Source organism: Sipha flava, unplaced genomic scaffold (assembly GCF_003268045.1).
Source record: "Sipha flava isolate LNK unplaced genomic scaffold, YSA_version1 50_pilon_pilon, whole genome shotgun sequence".
Lineage (NCBI taxonomy): Eukaryota > Metazoa > Arthropoda > Insecta > Hemiptera > Aphididae > Sipha > Sipha flava.
This window is the reverse complement of record NW_020273428.1, coordinates 1-17,989: the sequence shown is the minus strand read 5'-3', so window position 1 is coordinate 17,989 and position 17,989 is coordinate 1. Positions and strand designations below refer to the sequence as shown.

The following is a 17,989-nucleotide window of genomic DNA, read 5'->3' as shown; positions in this document are numbered from 1 at the left end:
TTATTACGTAACGCAAGACTGAACTGAAACATTTTGTATAAATATATATATATATTTACATATCTAAACAATAAATATACAATAAAATAAAAAATATAAAATAATATACATATTATTAAAAAGCTAATTAATTATAAGTTATAAACAATTTTTTCTATTACCGAATTTGATTGAAATAAACAGGAGATATCCGTTGTAAATTTACTATTGTAGTCAAACACACCTCGGTAAAAAATTGTTATTTGTACAAAACTCGTGTAATCAAAATTGATTCAACGCTTTAAAAATCAGGAAACCCCAAATACACTTACTTCGGTACAATTCATGTTTCCCTCCATCTCGCAGGATTTTGCTACCAAGTACAAGTGAGCAGTCCGTGACCGTGTGGTGCAGCCGAAAAATGACAAGTGATGACTAGTGGACGAATTTCGCATCCACCGTCGCAGTACGGTTATAATCAATACTTTGCATTACATTTTGCGCTTGCGTTTTACAGTAGCGCCTCGTAGTAAATATTCTAAAAATTATTTAACATAAACTTTATACAAAAACGTACAAGAAAAACCATTTGGTTGGAAAATTAATTACAATTAATATATAATTTAATTGTAAATTTTTTTTATAAACTAATAAGAATTCAACAATTTTTTTTTATCTGCGAATTTGCATTAGATTCTGGGTGAAACGATGAATCTCTTAGTTTAACCATTACCGTGTGCATCTATTATGTTTTTTTTCAAAAGTAGACAACGTTTTAAAATAAATTACACAAAACTGCACAAGGAATTGTCGCAAGGATATGGCTTTTTTTTAAATTTGTAACCGACTGCATTATACGTATAGTGACTAGTATATCATAACTAGTAAGATTTAATTCTGTATTCGCCGAATATACAAAAAATCCGTACTTAAAACTTTTTATTTTTATACTTAACGGAGTTTAAATAATTGAAATAACATGATGTAATGGCTTTAATATTATTAGATAGGTAATGTTATATACATTTCAAGTTGTAAAAATTACTTGAATCGAATAACCTTATTTTAAATGTAATGATTTTATTGAAAGAATTATTTCAATTTTATTATGACTAAATTATAACTAATGCATAGAAGAATCTTTAATCAGTTATTCAAAATATTACATCCTGAATTATTGAATCAGGATTTTTAAATCTCGGCAAATCCGAATTATCCCCCTAAATAATTGTGACTATATTTCTACTCGATCTACCATAGTGGCACGTTCTCCAGGTTATCATACTTTTCTCTTTTTTACTCGAAATCTATTCTGAAAGCTCTGCTCTAATACATTACCTATCGATCAATAAAATATAATTTTAAGCTCACATTAGTTTTCTTACCATTCACATATTTTCATAGTTGTTCAGGTTAGGTTAATAATTTAAGGCAATAAACTTTTTTTCGATGTTAAAATAGTTGAGTTGGATGATAACTATTATTATTATTATTATTATTATTATTATTATTATTATTATTATTTAAAATTATTCTTAATATTTATTCAATAACTGAATAAACAAATATAAATAATTTTCAATAGTTATAATGTTAATATCTACCGATCAGAAAGTTTTTGATAATTTACATTGGTTCCTCGTTTTAAACTGAACTGGGGGGGAAGGAGATTGATGATTGCAGTGTATATCTCAACAGTCATATTTCTAGACGACTAGATGCTAGAAAGTGGCCGTTCTTGACCCGTTTACGACTGGCCACGGCACGTGACAACACTGGCAATTTATTTCGCTCAGCCAATCCGCTAATATATTTGAATACTCTCTGATTTTGACTAAACCTGTTATTTGTTTTTTTTTTTAACTATATTTAAAATGTACAAGGTTCAATTTTGTACCACTATTCATTCGGAAATTTGGGAGTTAAACCCCGACGAGTACGAATGAGAAATCTATGACCTTCGAGGTCATAGACTATTCGGTTGCAAAAACAGTGTTAAAAATATAGAATCAATATTTTTACACGGTTTTTGCTTATCCATCTATATTATAGATGGATAATTAGATAATGTTGGGGAAATAAAAAATTATTTTTTTTTTCATTTATTTTTTTGAATAGTCATTAGTCTTTATCCATTATTTAACCGTTTGTTATACAAAATTTTACTGAATTGTGTTAAACTTGAATGCCTTGTAGATAATTTGAAGTTATAACTATTATTATTACTGTTACTGTCATGATCATTGTTAATATTGTTTAATTTATCACTAACTGCACACCCTAATCATAGAGCCTTGTTTCTAAAATTACAAAAAGATGTATATTATGTGATTTTGTATTACATTATAATTTTTATTTTATTTCTATATTCAGTCCCAGACATTTGAATTTATTTTTGAAAAGCAAATTATATACTATAATAACGATTTATTATATTAATGAAATTAAAAAGTACAATGATTCAAGAGAAATTAAATAACTTTCAACTACACAACAAGAATTTGCTATAAATTAAAATCCCGAAGACATTGGTGATATTAAAGAACTCAACTGAACGCAGAATCATATTATGATTAATTTTGATAAATTTATTTTGTTTTTCATTTAAGTTTATAGTTACGTTTTTATTTATTTACTCAATTTAAGTATAATACTAAAACCATTTCAAGTGTTATGTATTAAATTTTTTTTTTCCTAATTTATTTTAAATTTTAATTATGAATACAGTTATAACAATTAAGAAATGGCTATACAATCATTTTTTTCAGCAAAAAAAAATTAAAATTTTAAATTAAACAGTTATTTAGACATTAGCGTGAATATTTTAACGAGAATTTTGAACGCTTAAATTAACTTTCAATCTAGGTGGGAGTAGGCAACGGCAGCCTTTTTCATACCTTGAAAAAAAAGGTCTACGCACGCCTATAGTTTCATCGGTATATTTTTAGAAATGTTTTCACAATCGCCACAATGTTACATTTTTATTGTGTAGTAATTACATTTGAATTTTATTATTTTTTGTTATAAACACAATACGATTGTATATAAATACAAAATTTATACGGATTTTTATTTGAAATTAGTGAGACCACCATTTCAAGTAGAAATTATAATTTTCCGAATTAGGAATTTTGTCTATCAGGCCCCATCCCTTTTATATATTTATTTCTATTATAATCGATTATGAGACAGGAAGTATGCAAATATTATGAATAAAAATATATAAAATTCGTATACTGGGTTGCTGAGGTAATATGCTTATAAAAATGGATGAAACTAAAAGAAAACTACACAGAACCTCGCGAAAAATCGTGGCGGCAATACGCGTCCGTATAAACATCATCAAGTTATTGATCGCAAAATGGCGACTTCCCTGGGAAAAGTTCCAGGCCTACGGCCCACCGCTGCAGAAACCGAATCACCCAAACAGGCGGTTAAAAAGGGGTGGCGAAAGTATTGATCGACGTGACAAGAGGGTGGTACAGACTCTGTGTATGTATAGTGGAGTTTCAATATTATACCGTGTCCATTCGTGTCGTTCTTGATGCTACAGGGTGATAGGCGCTCATGACAATATAAATTGATAACAATTATTTGTCAAATGAAACAAATAAAAAGTGTCAAAAGTGTTTTTCTTCTTAAAAACATGATAATATCTTACTGCGCGTCCTATGAATTTATAAAAAAAGAAACCAATTAATTTTCAATATTAATATTCAATCTTTTCTAAATTACTTTTCTTTTTGTATTAATCAATACTTATTTTTATTGTTTAATTTTTTTTTTTTTTTCATCATATGTCATACATGCACTTTTATTTATATTTTTAAATATTTTTCAACTGTCTTGCATATTTAAAATGTTATTATTAAATAAACTATATTATTTTTATTACTACTTCTATTATTATAGATTTATAAGACAAAGTCTTCAATATGAATGATCATATGTTGAATTCAAGGCATCGTACAATATTTATCTAACCATTACAAATAAAATGTTATAATTCGAAGTAGGATAAATACGTTTAACCGTTTAATTATTTAATTTAGATTATACACAGAAAATAAATAATACATAAGTTTTCCGATCGGGGCATGTTATATTACGGTGCAGCTGTGCCCAGATACATTTACACCTTTTAGTTCAATATCTTTTCTTTTTATTATTAATAATATCATTGTTATTATTATTTTTTTTTTTTTTTTAATTATAAAGGTGTTGAATTTTTTTATAAAATTTAAAATATGTAGGAACCTAAATTATAATAAAATAATATTATTATATTTAAAACTTACATAATTACATATAAGAATTTGTGGGGGCGTAATGGAAAATATTTAAAGTTTAATATTTACGCATTATCAATGACGTGTGAATTAACATTTGAGCTGAAACTGCTGTCAATTTTTGTACTCTACTATACTCTGATCCGCCAGATTTTAAAGTTGTGTTAATTGGTCCTCAAGTTACTTTGAGTAGTATAGATTCAAAACTATACTATACTAATTATAGACTACACTTTGGGTTACGGCGTATCCGCGATGGAACATAACATTATACGAGTATAATATGTTTTCACATTAAAATAATTTAGTTGAAAAAATTAATTAAAATAATTTAATTTTAATTATTAATTAATTAATTAATTTATAATTTATTATAATAAATAGTATCGCGTTGAAATCGGATAACCCTACACGTTCAATATCACATATATTTAGTATTATTTTGATACTCATGAATTTATAATTTTGAACTGAAACTTTTTTTTCCTAATTAATAGGTACAGCTTTTCACTACGAGGCCCTAACAACTAGGCCGGCAGAAAATCCCGTCTTCAATCAAATCTGGTAATTATTTATTAGCTATTGACCAAAAAACAGTATGATTTTTATTTCCGAATTTATATTACAATGCTAATAATAATAAAATATAGGGCTCTACCTAAATATCTAAATATATATTAATCAAATGTACAAATAAAATATTTCGAAACCAATGTCTCGTCAACGGATCAATTATAAAAAAAAAAAAAAAAAAAATACGTATTACGTATTATTGTATTATTATTATATGTATTATTATATTATTATATGTAGTTCGTATTTTGGTCGTCAGATAGAGAGGAAGAAACCATGTGAAATCGCGTGCCGGTGTACCAGGGTCTCAGAGGGTGTCCCTTTCGTGATCTCCGATTACAACGTCGCGCGATAGTCGTCGCTGACGAGGACCGTTGTCGGCAACGTCGCGTTGTGCCGTGACCTTAGCAGCGTTTGTGTCAAAAGCCACCAGGAGACCAGCAGTTCGACCGTAATGCTTGTAATGCGCGCACGCACTCGCCCATGAGACGGCGCCCGACGTTGTTGCTGAAATTATAACAGGTGGGTCATAACCGCTGTGTCGTCGGTTTCTTTTCATAGGGGTGGCGGTTTTTTTTTTTTTTTGGATCGTTAACAACGTATACGGATACGTATATTCTTTTGATTTATTCATAGGGTATAAATAACCACCGGTGTATCGTGACCGGGAAACCGAAACCAAATTCAGATCGACTACATAGTTCAACGTTACCAAGGTGTAATGCGGAAAATGTTAAACGCCAAAGAAAAATATTGAGTATAAACCGAATCGAATTGTATCGTTCAATTTTTATCGCAAATCGGTCCTCGATATCAACGGAAAACATTTTAATAAACTACTAATTTGAATTAGTGAAAATTTAATGTATCAATGTTTATTTGTATTTAATAATTAAAAATAAAAATCAAACGAAAAAATCGTAATTGGTTTTTCTATAAAGGTACTTGATTTTGAATCATTTGTTTTTACAACTGACAATGTTGCAACATTTTTTATGCGTAATCGGATAGATAAAAATTTATACTCGTATTGTGTTGAATTGTGTGTTACCCGGTGCATGCGGGAACCAAACATTATGGGTTTTAATGACAATTTTAACCGTACGTGTTGACCAGCACAATTTTCATTGTACTAGGAAGATACATTGTCATTTTTAAAACGCATACTGTTTTTAATGTTTGCGTATACGACCGCGAGACGGGAGTTCAGTTTTGAGAAATATTATGTTTTTTTTTTTTGTCTTGTTGCGTACGCATTCGAATTTTGCGCGAAAAACTCAGTGCATCGTTATTTTACGCACAGTGTACTTATTGTTCCACTACATAGTTACATATATTTTTAAATGATAGTTGGGGAAGTTTGTATTTTAGAGATTGTAACAGTTTTAGTGCCAAAAAAAAAAAAAAAAACTTAAACTTTGACGAAAATCAGTGACTGTACCAAAGATCTAAAATTATATTACAATTACGCAAATAAAATAAATATATGTGGGAGCCCCCTTAGAAATTTGTTCCACGCCCAAAAATCCATCGGGCCAGCAGTGGGTTCGGTTGCTAGATGTTATATTGATTTTTATTATTTTTTTTTATTTCATTAATGATAACTGTTAATTGCATTGTATGCACTGGTTATACATTTCAAAATAACGCGAACTCGTGCGTACATAATATTTATATAAATCAACGGAAAAAAGTACCTAGGCTAAGTATAATCTTTAGACATTGATTTATTTCATTTTTGTTACTCCAGTTTAAATTATTATAAAAATACATATAAATGCTAATATAAGTATCTAGTTTATGTTTCAAAAAGCCCTACCGTCAGTACTTCTACATAAAAATATTACTAATATCGATAAATCGAAATTTATATAAATATTCGGTTAATTCAATGAATTTTGTTGCAATATCGTTCTCCTGAACAATTACAAAAATATCACTTATCACACTTGTGCGCTACGCCATCGATGTATAATAATAGTATTACACGCTCGCTCCGCATAGTAATTAAAAATTCATCTCTAAAAAATCAGAAAATACTGTTGCTTTTTCTGAAATTGCTTTGAATTTATCGGTGCGCATTTCAAAACATCTATGGAATATTACTACAGATTTTATATTTATTTTCCAACGATTGACCATTGACACTGTATCAAAAAATTACAAATCACACTTATGTATTACGCATAGTACTTTACTTTATATATAAATGCATCTACCCAACATTACCTAATAATTTTTTTGTGCATAATTGAAAATAATCTATTGACAAATTATTTCAACTGTGTTTCGCCAGTTTTTCGAAATAATATAAACAAAATATTTTCACAGGGCGACATTTGGGTGGATAGCATAGTTATCTGATTTCAAAAATGTACTGGTTTGTGTTTCCTTGCATCGGTCGACTGTCATTTGAACATGATATTTAACACACAAGCACATGTAAAACTACAGTGTTATATCTGGACGAAACGATTTATTTTTATTGTTGATGTGAAACATCCAATGCAGAGGGTCAGGACGGCTGTTGCCATGGCGATCCCCCACTCCATCGTCGCGCTATCGATTTGCGTGCCACAGGGTGTGTTTTCGGTACAGGACGGCAAATAAAAGTAGTAGGTACCTTAGTTCCACGGGACAAAACCCATTCGACCAACGTATTATTAGGAAATTCATTATAAACAAAAATTAGATGGTCAACAGCACTGGCTATCGTTTCGGAAAGAGTTACCTTATTTAGCACGTTAAACGCCGCTCGTGATTTCGGAGGTTATACCGCGACGTTGCGTTGAAAATTATTTATAAAATTATATTATATTTTAAGTTCTTGACTTAGAAAAAACAAACAGTAAAAGTACACTGATAACACATACAAATATTACGTCCCTACCTACTTAAAAACTGAATCAATAACCGTGTCAAAAATAAGCTTATGATTTAAAATAATAGGTGTGTAATCTAGGTATTAAGGTGTGCTTTTTATATGTGATCGTTTTTTATCTATGCCATATTTATTGCCTTCAACAAGTAATCCGTTTGTGCACATTTTCCATTGGAAATAGTCTCGATGTTTAACATCTGCCGGGCGTCCCGCGACGGCTATGTTTTTTTCTTTTTTACCCTTCTCGTTCCCGTCAATGGTACCAACCGCGAAACGTTGTACCGTTGTCAGCGGGAAAACGGCCCGACCACTTTTTCCACCACCGCCGCTACGCGGGCGTGGTTCTTGTGAAGCAATAAATTATTGATCACACCTTATAAACTACGTCGAAAATTAATACGGAACCGAAATTGGGCAGGTTATTACAACACTATAAATTAAATAGATAACGTTGAAAATTAATATAGATATATTATAATATATTAATATATTAATTAATATAGAACCGCGATTGCGCAGGTTTTTACGACACTATAAACGAAACTAAGTTATATTACGGTTTACCTATATTGAACCAATAAATAGAATGATTAGATAAGTCTGACGCAATTCCTTTTTATTTTTTTTTTTTCAATTATTCTTGACAACTAGAACCATAAAACGTATGCAATAAAAATCGTTTAATATTGAGCGCTTTTTATTGTTTAATATCCTTTAAAAGCGGAACATTTATGGGAAACTTGGGTTTTTCCATTAAATATGACACTATTGCACGTAAATAGAGGTGAAGGGGGAAAACTTTTAACATAACAAATGTGAATTCTGGAAAAAATGTTTTTTTTTTTTAACTATTTTCAGTGAATACAATTAAGAAACGTTCGTAATCCGATCGCAAATTTTAAATTTGTCCTCAAAACGTTCCGATGGAAAAAGATAAAAAACAATAAAATTCGGCATTTTGTAAAAACGGCCCTTTTGGCCGGTTCAATAATGGAATCATCCTGTAGCCGGTCGTCTGGGCGTTCTAGCTGTTACCCGGTCGCATATTAGCATTTTAGGGTCGGTCTCGGCACCGGTTATCATTTTAGCTTTCTGATTGGTCGTTTGGTTTTGCCGCGCTTTTTAAAAACTGTTACCTATAACCTTGTTATCTAGTATTATGTGTTATTTAATATTATCGAATTCATATGCCTATTTATTATTTATGATACTATTATAAAGTATGAATATAAATAATCTTTAAAAGTGTTTTTACTTTTGAATTTTTATAGGCCCAGCGCAACGGCGACCCGAACACGGTACCGTCATGTTTTTGCCGCGCAAATTTGTTATTGCCCTGAGGCACAAATTGTCTAAATGCGACATTGTGTGTGGTGTATCGGAATAGAGAACTACACTAATAAAATAATATATTAACACTGCATTATCAGCGCAGATACAACATTGTTTTTCGTGGTTCATTATTTCAGTGTTACAGTAATCGTTCACCGTTTGCTTTACGTAGATGTTCATCTTAAATAAAAAAAAATAATAAAATTGAGTTACTCATAAATAAATATTATGTTTCTTAAAACCAAAATAACATTTTATTTTGTTAATAACTATTAAATAAAAAATAAAAATTTGTTTGTAATCAAAACGATGAAGATATTGCATTTTGTCCCGTTTTGAAAAGAAAAATATTTGGTCTCCTTACACATAACACATTTCAAGTATGCATACCATGTGTAAAGTTCGTTATATCGTAGAATTTTTTACCAACGGTTCAGTACTGTCGACTTGGACGCGCCGTGCGTTGGATTTGACACTTGTCCCTCGTAGTTATATTTATATTGTGTACCTTTGTTACGTTTTTAAATTCTACACGTAGTAAACCGACGTGAGGTAGTATTTTTAAGGAGCTGTATAGTACACGGATTCGCTTTTTACAAATTTTTAATTGTCAGCTGTTCGGTTGTGGAAAGGAGTTACCAAAGGCAATCAATTTAATATACAATAAAACTATCAAATTTACGTGAGCAAACATTTATTAAAGCACACATTTTTTTTACAAACACTCATTGAAATTTAGGTACATCAAATGGTACGGTATCAATGTATTTTACACGTACAATGACATAATAATAAATCGTACAGTATATATCAGTGTTCCGAAGACGTTGGCATCACATATAATAAATTACTTAAGAATAAACTAACATTTTTATAAAATATGTCATCGATCAAATAATGATCAAACATGTCGCCGTTATAATATGTAGATAGTAGTTACTTAAAACTTAATGTTAATAGGTATTTGACTTGTATTATTTTATTAAATTTAATTTATCATAAACATACTGAACAATATATTAGCACATATGTATAATATACATTTTTTTACTCATTTGTACATGTCATGTATAAATGAGTAACAAAAAATTTAACACATAAATATCGTCCTTGATTTCCAATTAAAACACTTAAATTTAACATTTTAATAATATAATTTCTTAAAACTATGACTTAATTATAGTTAAAATGGTTGGAAACTGATGATTTATTTACACGTTTAATTATAATGATTGAAGATCTCGAATAATTTTGTTCTACGGATTGGGTCAAATATAGTAATTCAACCGAAATTTAGCCATGTGCAATCAATAATTTTGGAGTTATTAATTTGGATTTAAACGAACCGGCAGTAATTTATTCCACAAACAAAAACATAATTTTTCATACCATTTTCTTGAAGATGTATCAGTGGTGAATCTATTGTGAGAGTGAAGGAGGTAGGCTTTGGATATCCAATTATAACACAATATCGTATTAGATTTTCTAAAAAAGCCAGGGAGTGATAGTCATTCACTTTTTTTTAATACATTTTATAATTTACATAGTACTCAAGTAAGTAATTGAACGTTTTGATATTATACTTATTATTATTGTTTTAAACGTCATGCTGTTTAATTTTATAATTAAATTTTATTAGGGGAACTTCCAGAATATTGACCCCATTGTGCTTATAGCTTGTGAGTTCATTGGCAGAAATATTATAATGGAAACTTAAATTATTTTAGTCTAATTTACAAGATACTATATCTATAAGTAAATAAAATTAAACTTACTAACATAGAAACTATTTATAATAAAATTGACAGGGCAATAAGAACCTGTTTTACTACTTATTATGTATCGTTATACAGTAAAAAAATTGTATGTACTCAATTGAATTAAATTAATTCGACTCTGGGGACGGGCAAGTGTCGGATGCAGAATAGGTACCGATTTCGTTGTATGCTGTTTCTATTGCACTTATTTTAGGAGTACATTGTCATGCCGTTAACTGAAAAAGATTACTTACAATGTTAACTTTATGTTATACCATTGATTATATAGTATTTATAATCAATGGTTAAATTTATTATAATAGGGATGCGTAATTCAATCAGTTCAACCCAATAAGCGCCATTGATAATTTACTATTAAATTTGATAACTTAATTTATCGCACTTAATTTTATGTAGAAACTGTTGCTTTACTTATCATTAACATAACCATACCAAAGTTAACTAACACTATATAATTATTAATATTATTATTTTTTCTTCTGAGAGATAATACGGGTGTCACCTTTTAAAAATTTAATGAAATTTAAAAATGTAATGCAAACCAATATTATAATACTATTTATAATTATATAAATTATAATTCATAATTTATTAATATAAATAATAATAATTATATGTATAATTTATCTTATATATGTTGTGCAGAATTATGAAAGAGATTGGTTTACAATTTAAGAGAAGGAGGTTAATATTTTATTTTTTGTTTACTAATTATTATTATACAATCATTATATACCTATGGAAACAAAAGTGTTTACACTCAAATTTTTTATTTTAGTTCTAGGGGGCTGTACAACCGTATTTCGTCCTTCTTGATGTTTACCAATGTAGTGTATTATTATTCTACATATTTAATATTTGATTTATTTGACCGCTTAAATACTAAAAATGTTACTCTAGTTTGGTGCACATGCCAAAGTATTTCGTTTTCAAAATACATTTAGATTATTAAATTTCTTTTGATGACATTAATAACCATAGAATTATAATATTATTAAAACTTAGTTAGTACGTTGTACAGCAGGATATTCTACCCTCAGCGTGACGTGAATATTACGTTTGTGACGTATGAGTTCTTTTTCGTAAAATCTTCTCACCATCAATATAGAGGAAAAATAAATTACTAAAAGAGATAAAAATATTAATATTAAAAATAGTTTAATTACAGGCGTCAATAATATTTTGAAACAAAAGCATGCGACACGTACTAATAGTAAAAGCGCCCATAGCCAGATATTGAGGAGATCTCTTAATCAATCCATTAGTGATTATGTACAATGTGATATATGCTAAATGCGACGAATGAAACAACATCCAATTAAATATGCTTTGAAGATTTTCCTAGAAAAAACAATTGCTAATTATTATTAATATTTATAACTACTGTGGTCAATCAAAGGTACAAATCGCAAAATAAAATCTACAGAATGTCGCAAAATTTCCTCATTATTAGAACTCGGATTATCGTAGGTGAACTAAAACTGTTTTAAGGAAGAAGTTTTCTCCTTTTTACAGACATTCTACATTTATATCTCACTAACTTATAGTAATAAACCATACATTTTAATTTAAGAAAACTGAATATCTTCAACACAGTATTTTGTTTTTATTTATGTCGGACCCACTACGGTAACCAAAACAATTGGTTTACCAAATGAATCGAAAAAAAAATAGTTATCAAGTAACGAAAAGAATTATTGAACACTAATAGCGTTACGCTATACTTAATAAAAAGGATTGTAATTATAAACCGTAGTCATGATAGTTATTTTCTTGAATAAAAAAATTAAGTTAAGAAGTGATGGAAGAATAGGATCGATATTACAGGGTACTCTGGCCAACAAGGATTTTAACCAAAAAAGATATTAATGTTGTTTATCCGAAATTCTATTGGTCCATTGAAAATACGATATATACTCGTATATACAGTAATTAATCATCGTGAGGTAAAATCCTCGTCGAAGGTAATAGAAAAGCGATTGCTCTTGCAACCATATTATACTACCGAGTAATTTTATCAACACTGTATAGGGATATAATAAAAACCTATACACAATACACCTGTAAGATAGTATTAATACTACGTATACAAATATAATAAAAATGAAATAGAAATTAGTAAATGGTTAATACTCGTAAATTAATATATAAACAAATAATTTATATAAAGAAATAAATAAATGTTTAACCTGAAGTATTATCATGTTTGTAAGGTTCGACTGGTTTCGAATTAAAATTCATTAACAGGTATTTATACAATATATAGAATTACGATTTTATTGACTTTGTATACAACCGATGATGAAATTTTAATTCGAAATTAGTAATTCTGTATAAATATAATAATAGTCTAAGCATTTATTTATTTATAGAAACAATTTATTTTTATATTAAAACTATAAGTTTACATATACTTGCCTCTTCTGTCGCTAGTAGGAGTTTATAGTTGAAATAAATGAACAAATTCATCAGGATCAATTCGCACACTATTGATTGTAAGACGTCTATTGGATTTAAACTCAAGCATGTAAATTCGTAATTGAGCATATCTAGGGTTATAGCTAAATACATACATATATATATATATATATAGAGAGAGAGAGAGGAATAAATGCATAACCGTACGAAACAGAGTAATAATTAAAGTAAATTCTCGTCTTATCGAATCTCACCATAAACGGAAAGAAAATTCCCGAGCAATTGACTAATTCGAGATATTGGGCTTTATAAAAAACTAATTTAAGATGAAAAAAGTTTAGGAGGTACTAAAATGTAATTTGAGATATCAACGGTGTTCGATATAACAAAAATTTACTATGGGTGTAGACAATAATAATATTACACAATAATTAATAAAGATTAAATGTAATACAATATATACATGTAATATTAATATAAATGTGAAATGTAGTTATATTTTAATTTTTGTTGTACACAAAAGAAAAATAAAAAAATGGTTTTGTTTTACACTTACCAACGCGACTTATTAAGTGGTTCTTATATAGATAATATAAACCGACAAATGAACAGTAAGAAGAAATTATGATGTATAATCCATGGAAACACTAAAAAACAAACATGTAATCGCATATAATTCAAAAAAGTTATATGTATTCTTAAGTTAAGATGGTTTTCGATTTTTTTCTTATGTATAAAAGATGAAAATGTGTTAATTCTTAAACTGCTGTTGGGGTGCAATATACCGACCTCATATGTGTAATTTTTTAATTTCTAATCGGAACATTCATACAATTGTTTCACAAATTTGTGATTAAGTATAATATTATATTTACTAAGGATACAAAAAAAAAAAAAAATGTGGGTAAGCCAAGTGTACAAAACTTGTGATGGTTCTAATTTTTAATATTATATTATATAAGTATTACTTATATGATATTTATTTTAATTTTAAAAGAATATTTGCTTCGAGGCGATTTAGCTTCGAAGGTAAGTGCAAAATAACAGTAATTTAACCCGTCCAAGGATTGAAAACATAAAATAATAATTCTACCAGGGATTATGTATGGAGTCAAGCGATTATATAGAGTAGCGGTGAACCGCGGGGAGGAGAAGATGATCTCGCAGTTGGAACATAGATCTTTAAGGTTACAAAAGTGTGTCACGTGCCGTTTACGGTTCACGCGTAATTGCCTTAAACATCTTAAATCGTAAACGGTAGTAGTATACATAGGTAAAAAAATACACAAAACCAAAAAAACCATCGGCCGTGTTCTAGTCTACGTTCAAGTGTATGTTATACTCACTAAATTGAATTGAGCCACGAACCTAGCACCCATGCGCGAGCTATTTATCATATAACAGCATGCGTTGGTGAGGAGTGTTATACATTTTTCGAAAAATCGTTCGATCATATTTGGTGGTTGGTGAAGTTGGACGTCCATGATGATGGTCACCGTTGAATGTGCGGCCGATGAGTGAGTGGTGTAAAGTTGCTGCGATACGTTTTGCCCTCAACAGTAGGTGTGTGCCCAACAGGTTGAGCTCTATCGATCGGATCCACGAGTTAAAGACCCAGACGACGTGATTGCGCGAAACGTGTGCAGGTTAGCGACCACAAATAACTTGTCGTGTGCGAGAAATGGACGGTTGGCACGTACAGAGGACGGAAATCCTGCGCAAGCATTGATCGGTGGGGTTGAGGGTTGAGCGCTACGGATGTTTACGCCTCTCGTCCTCGTTCTGCTGCACAAAACGTCCCTGTGTTTTTATCCCAGGGGCCGGTTGTTGATTTTAACCCTTATCCTTGTTTAGTTAGGGACTCTCTCTCTTTATCTTTCTCTTATTCTATCTCGGAATTAACAGTCTGCACTGTAAACAGTTTTTGGCTATTTTTGAAGTTTCTGTTAGTTCCAGCTGAAATATTATCATACCTATACAAATCTAAACTAATAATCGATAAAATAACAAATTTTTTAATTGCTTATGTATTATAATCTTACGAGTAATTTCTTTTTTTAAGAACAAATTTCTCTCGTCATTAATATTAAACTATAGATATTTCGAATATCAATTTACGTTGAGATAACTGAAAATTATTTATTATTATTCATTGACTAATATTCATCATTTATACCATGAGCAAATAAATCTTAACATTAGTAAAAATATTCATGTCCACAAGGTGATAGCCAGAGAGTGGGTTTTAGGGTTCAGACCTCTCTTCCGAATATTTTCTTAAAATAATATTTTATGACTTTAAATGTCTATTACATTTGATATTTTAAAATTTGCTAACCAAAAAAATATTTATTCAATACCCCCTACAAAAAAAAAAAAGTTCTTGGCTATGCATGGCCTTGCGTGTACAGATGTATTATTCGTGTTGCAAGTATTTTTTCAATATCGTAGCATTATACAATATAAAGTCGGAACACTCAGTTAACAAATATTTTATAATAGGTAACGGTCACACGTTGGTGTTATAACTGTATAACCTATAACAAGTAATTTATGAGCTTTAATTGTGATGAATGTTTAGCATATTATCGATATTTTTGCTGACTTGTAGTCTTACTGCGCTATACGCAGAACTCAGGGGATTGATGTATTTTTAAATCTATATTATTCATAATTTTTATTCCATTTAAATCCCATAAATAAAAAAGAAAAACTACTCAAGTTAAATTGTTACAAAAACGTTTAAATTTGACACGGATATTGTAGTAATCGAAAAATAATAACCTGATTGCTGTATTGAACTAAAAAATATCAAAAATTGCACTGAAAAATGTAAAATTGTACAAAAAAATAACGTTTTGTAATAATTTATAAGTCTTAAATTCTTTTACAAAATGTTTAAACTTTAAAAATATGTAACTTCAAACTATGTTTTAAAAGGTTTTTTTTAATTTCAAACTCAAATGTTCTTTTTTTTAAAAAAAATTCGTGGAAAAAATCATATTAATTTTCGGCATATTTATAAAAAAATAAAAGAACATAATTAGACGAAATTCACGGATTAACTGAGTAACAGATCATCAAATAATAAAATAATAATGTTCCGTAAATTATCTAAAACGTATTAAAAATAATTCAATCTATATAGATAAAAACGAACATGAACGATACGATTTTAAAAATAATCAAACTATCATGGCAACAGTAATATCAATACACAATAAACAATTTAAACAATACCTATCAATAAATCATATACTTCTGACTTAAAAATGTACATAATTTTACGGAAATTCTATGTAAATTAGTTAAATTTATTTTATAAATGAATAAAGTCAATTCAATAAAAAATTAAAAAATTGCGAAAAATTGCACTTAAAATTATTAGATTTTATTTCGTTCTGAAATGTGACACATTTAAAAATTCATTAGCAATAAATGGAAACAGTAGATGAAAAATTGTAGAGTTTACTTACACATATATCAAAGTTGGTACTTCATTGAAGTATTAACACGTCTTTTCTATAACGCCAATAACATGTTGTATTTCAGAAAATTGTGAAATTTAATATGCGAGTATTTATGTACAAACTACAAATAATTCCATATATAACAATTTAATAATATAAAATGGGATACGGAAATTCTTTTGATGTCAGCCCAGGCTACCTTCCTTGCACACCATCACCACCACCGCTTTTGTATATTCCGGGGGCGTGTCAATTCTGGGAAAATTCGCAGGGTGTTCGACAAGAGTATTGACGTTTTATCCCCGGCAGAAATTCTACCTCTTTCACCCACAAGCCTTGTGTAAATATAGCCATATACAACGTTTGCCCGGGATTTCGATGACCTGAATATTGCAGGGAATATTCACTGAATAAAAACTAAAAATTATTATAAAACTTCGAATGTTTTACTACAATTTAAATCGAATTAAAAATATATATTCTAATTTGAGTAGAGTAGTAAGAAAAAATTGCGATAATAACATAACACGCATAACTATCTATGGTAGTCAATAATTTACGTAATACATTTTGTTATATTATTGGTTGCCACAATAAATTTAATTTAAAATTTGGTTCTGGCCGTCGAATTAGAAAAGTCCCGAAAAATATGTTGAACTCAATAAATTAATGAAATATTACTATATGATAGTATATCCACTAGTTCATCGATCATTTTTATTTTAGAATATTTACGTAGTAAAATAAATACAAGACCAATAATAGTAATAACGATAAAACTATCATATATCATCAAAATCATAATGTTTAAAGAATTATAGTTAATTTCATATTGATTTTACTAATTACTTCAGTTGTATTTTAAATTAAGTTTTCAATTTTCCGCTCTAACGGATCCAACATTTACCATGGTGGACGGCCTTTATAGTAAGGCAACCCACTGCGTTTTAATTATAATATAATATTACAAGACGTATCGTTATCATTGTCGATGTTATGAACTTCCATATATACCTGGTATATTAAACCGTTTAAAAATATTAAATGGGATACGGCAATCGTGTCTATGCTGTCAGTTCAAGCCCATCTTCTCATGTACACCACCTCCAACATGGGCGTCTGTCAATTCTGAGAAAACTTGCCGGGTGTTCGACGAGAGTATTGACGTTATATCCCCGGCAGAAATGCCACCTCTCTCACCCACAAGGCTTGTGCAAATATAGCTATATAGACCGTTTGCCCGGGATTTCGATGACCTGAATACTACAG

At 29.2% G+C, this 17,989-nt stretch overlaps 1 protein-coding gene across 2 annotated transcripts; it reads right to left on the bottom strand.

The window, feature by feature from the left end:
* Window positions 1–11,480: 11,480 nt before the first annotated feature.
* Window positions 11,481–17,983, bottom strand: LOC112690577. Of its 2 annotated transcripts, XM_025564612.1 has the most exons (6): window positions 17,735–17,983; window positions 14,597–15,206; window positions 13,807–13,897; window positions 13,251–13,393; window positions 12,041–12,173; window positions 11,481–11,955 (listed from the first exon to the last, which is right to left on the bottom strand). In XM_025564612.1, exons 2-6 carry the CDS (start codon window positions 14,732–14,734, stop codon window positions 11,834–11,836), a joined length of 627 nt encoding a protein of 208 aa, XP_025420397.1. In that variant the 5' UTR covers window positions 14,735–15,206; window positions 17,735–17,983; the 3' UTR covers window positions 11,481–11,833. The 2 variants fall into 2 exon arrangements, with proteins under 2 accessions (XP_025420397.1, XP_025420398.1); XM_025564613.1 differs by lacking the exon at window positions 17,735–17,983 and having other exon boundaries at window positions 14,597–15,268.
* Between the last annotated feature and the right edge of the window lie 6 nt (window positions 17,984–17,989).

Bases quoted from the DNA above. Each gene is read 5' to 3' on its own strand.
- LOC112690577 (XM_025564612.1), bottom strand. From the start codon at position 14,734: ATGGACGTCCAACTTCACCAACCACCAAATATGATCGAACGATTTTTC. The intron at 13,394-13,806 runs GTAAGTGTAAAA...GTATGTATTTAG, and splicing joins CCACTTAATAAGTCGCGTTG to CTATAACCCTAGATATGCTC. The intron at 11,956-12,040 runs GTACGTGTCGCA...TATCTCTTTTAG, and splicing joins TATGGGCGCTTTTACTATTA to TAATTTATTTTTCCTCTATA.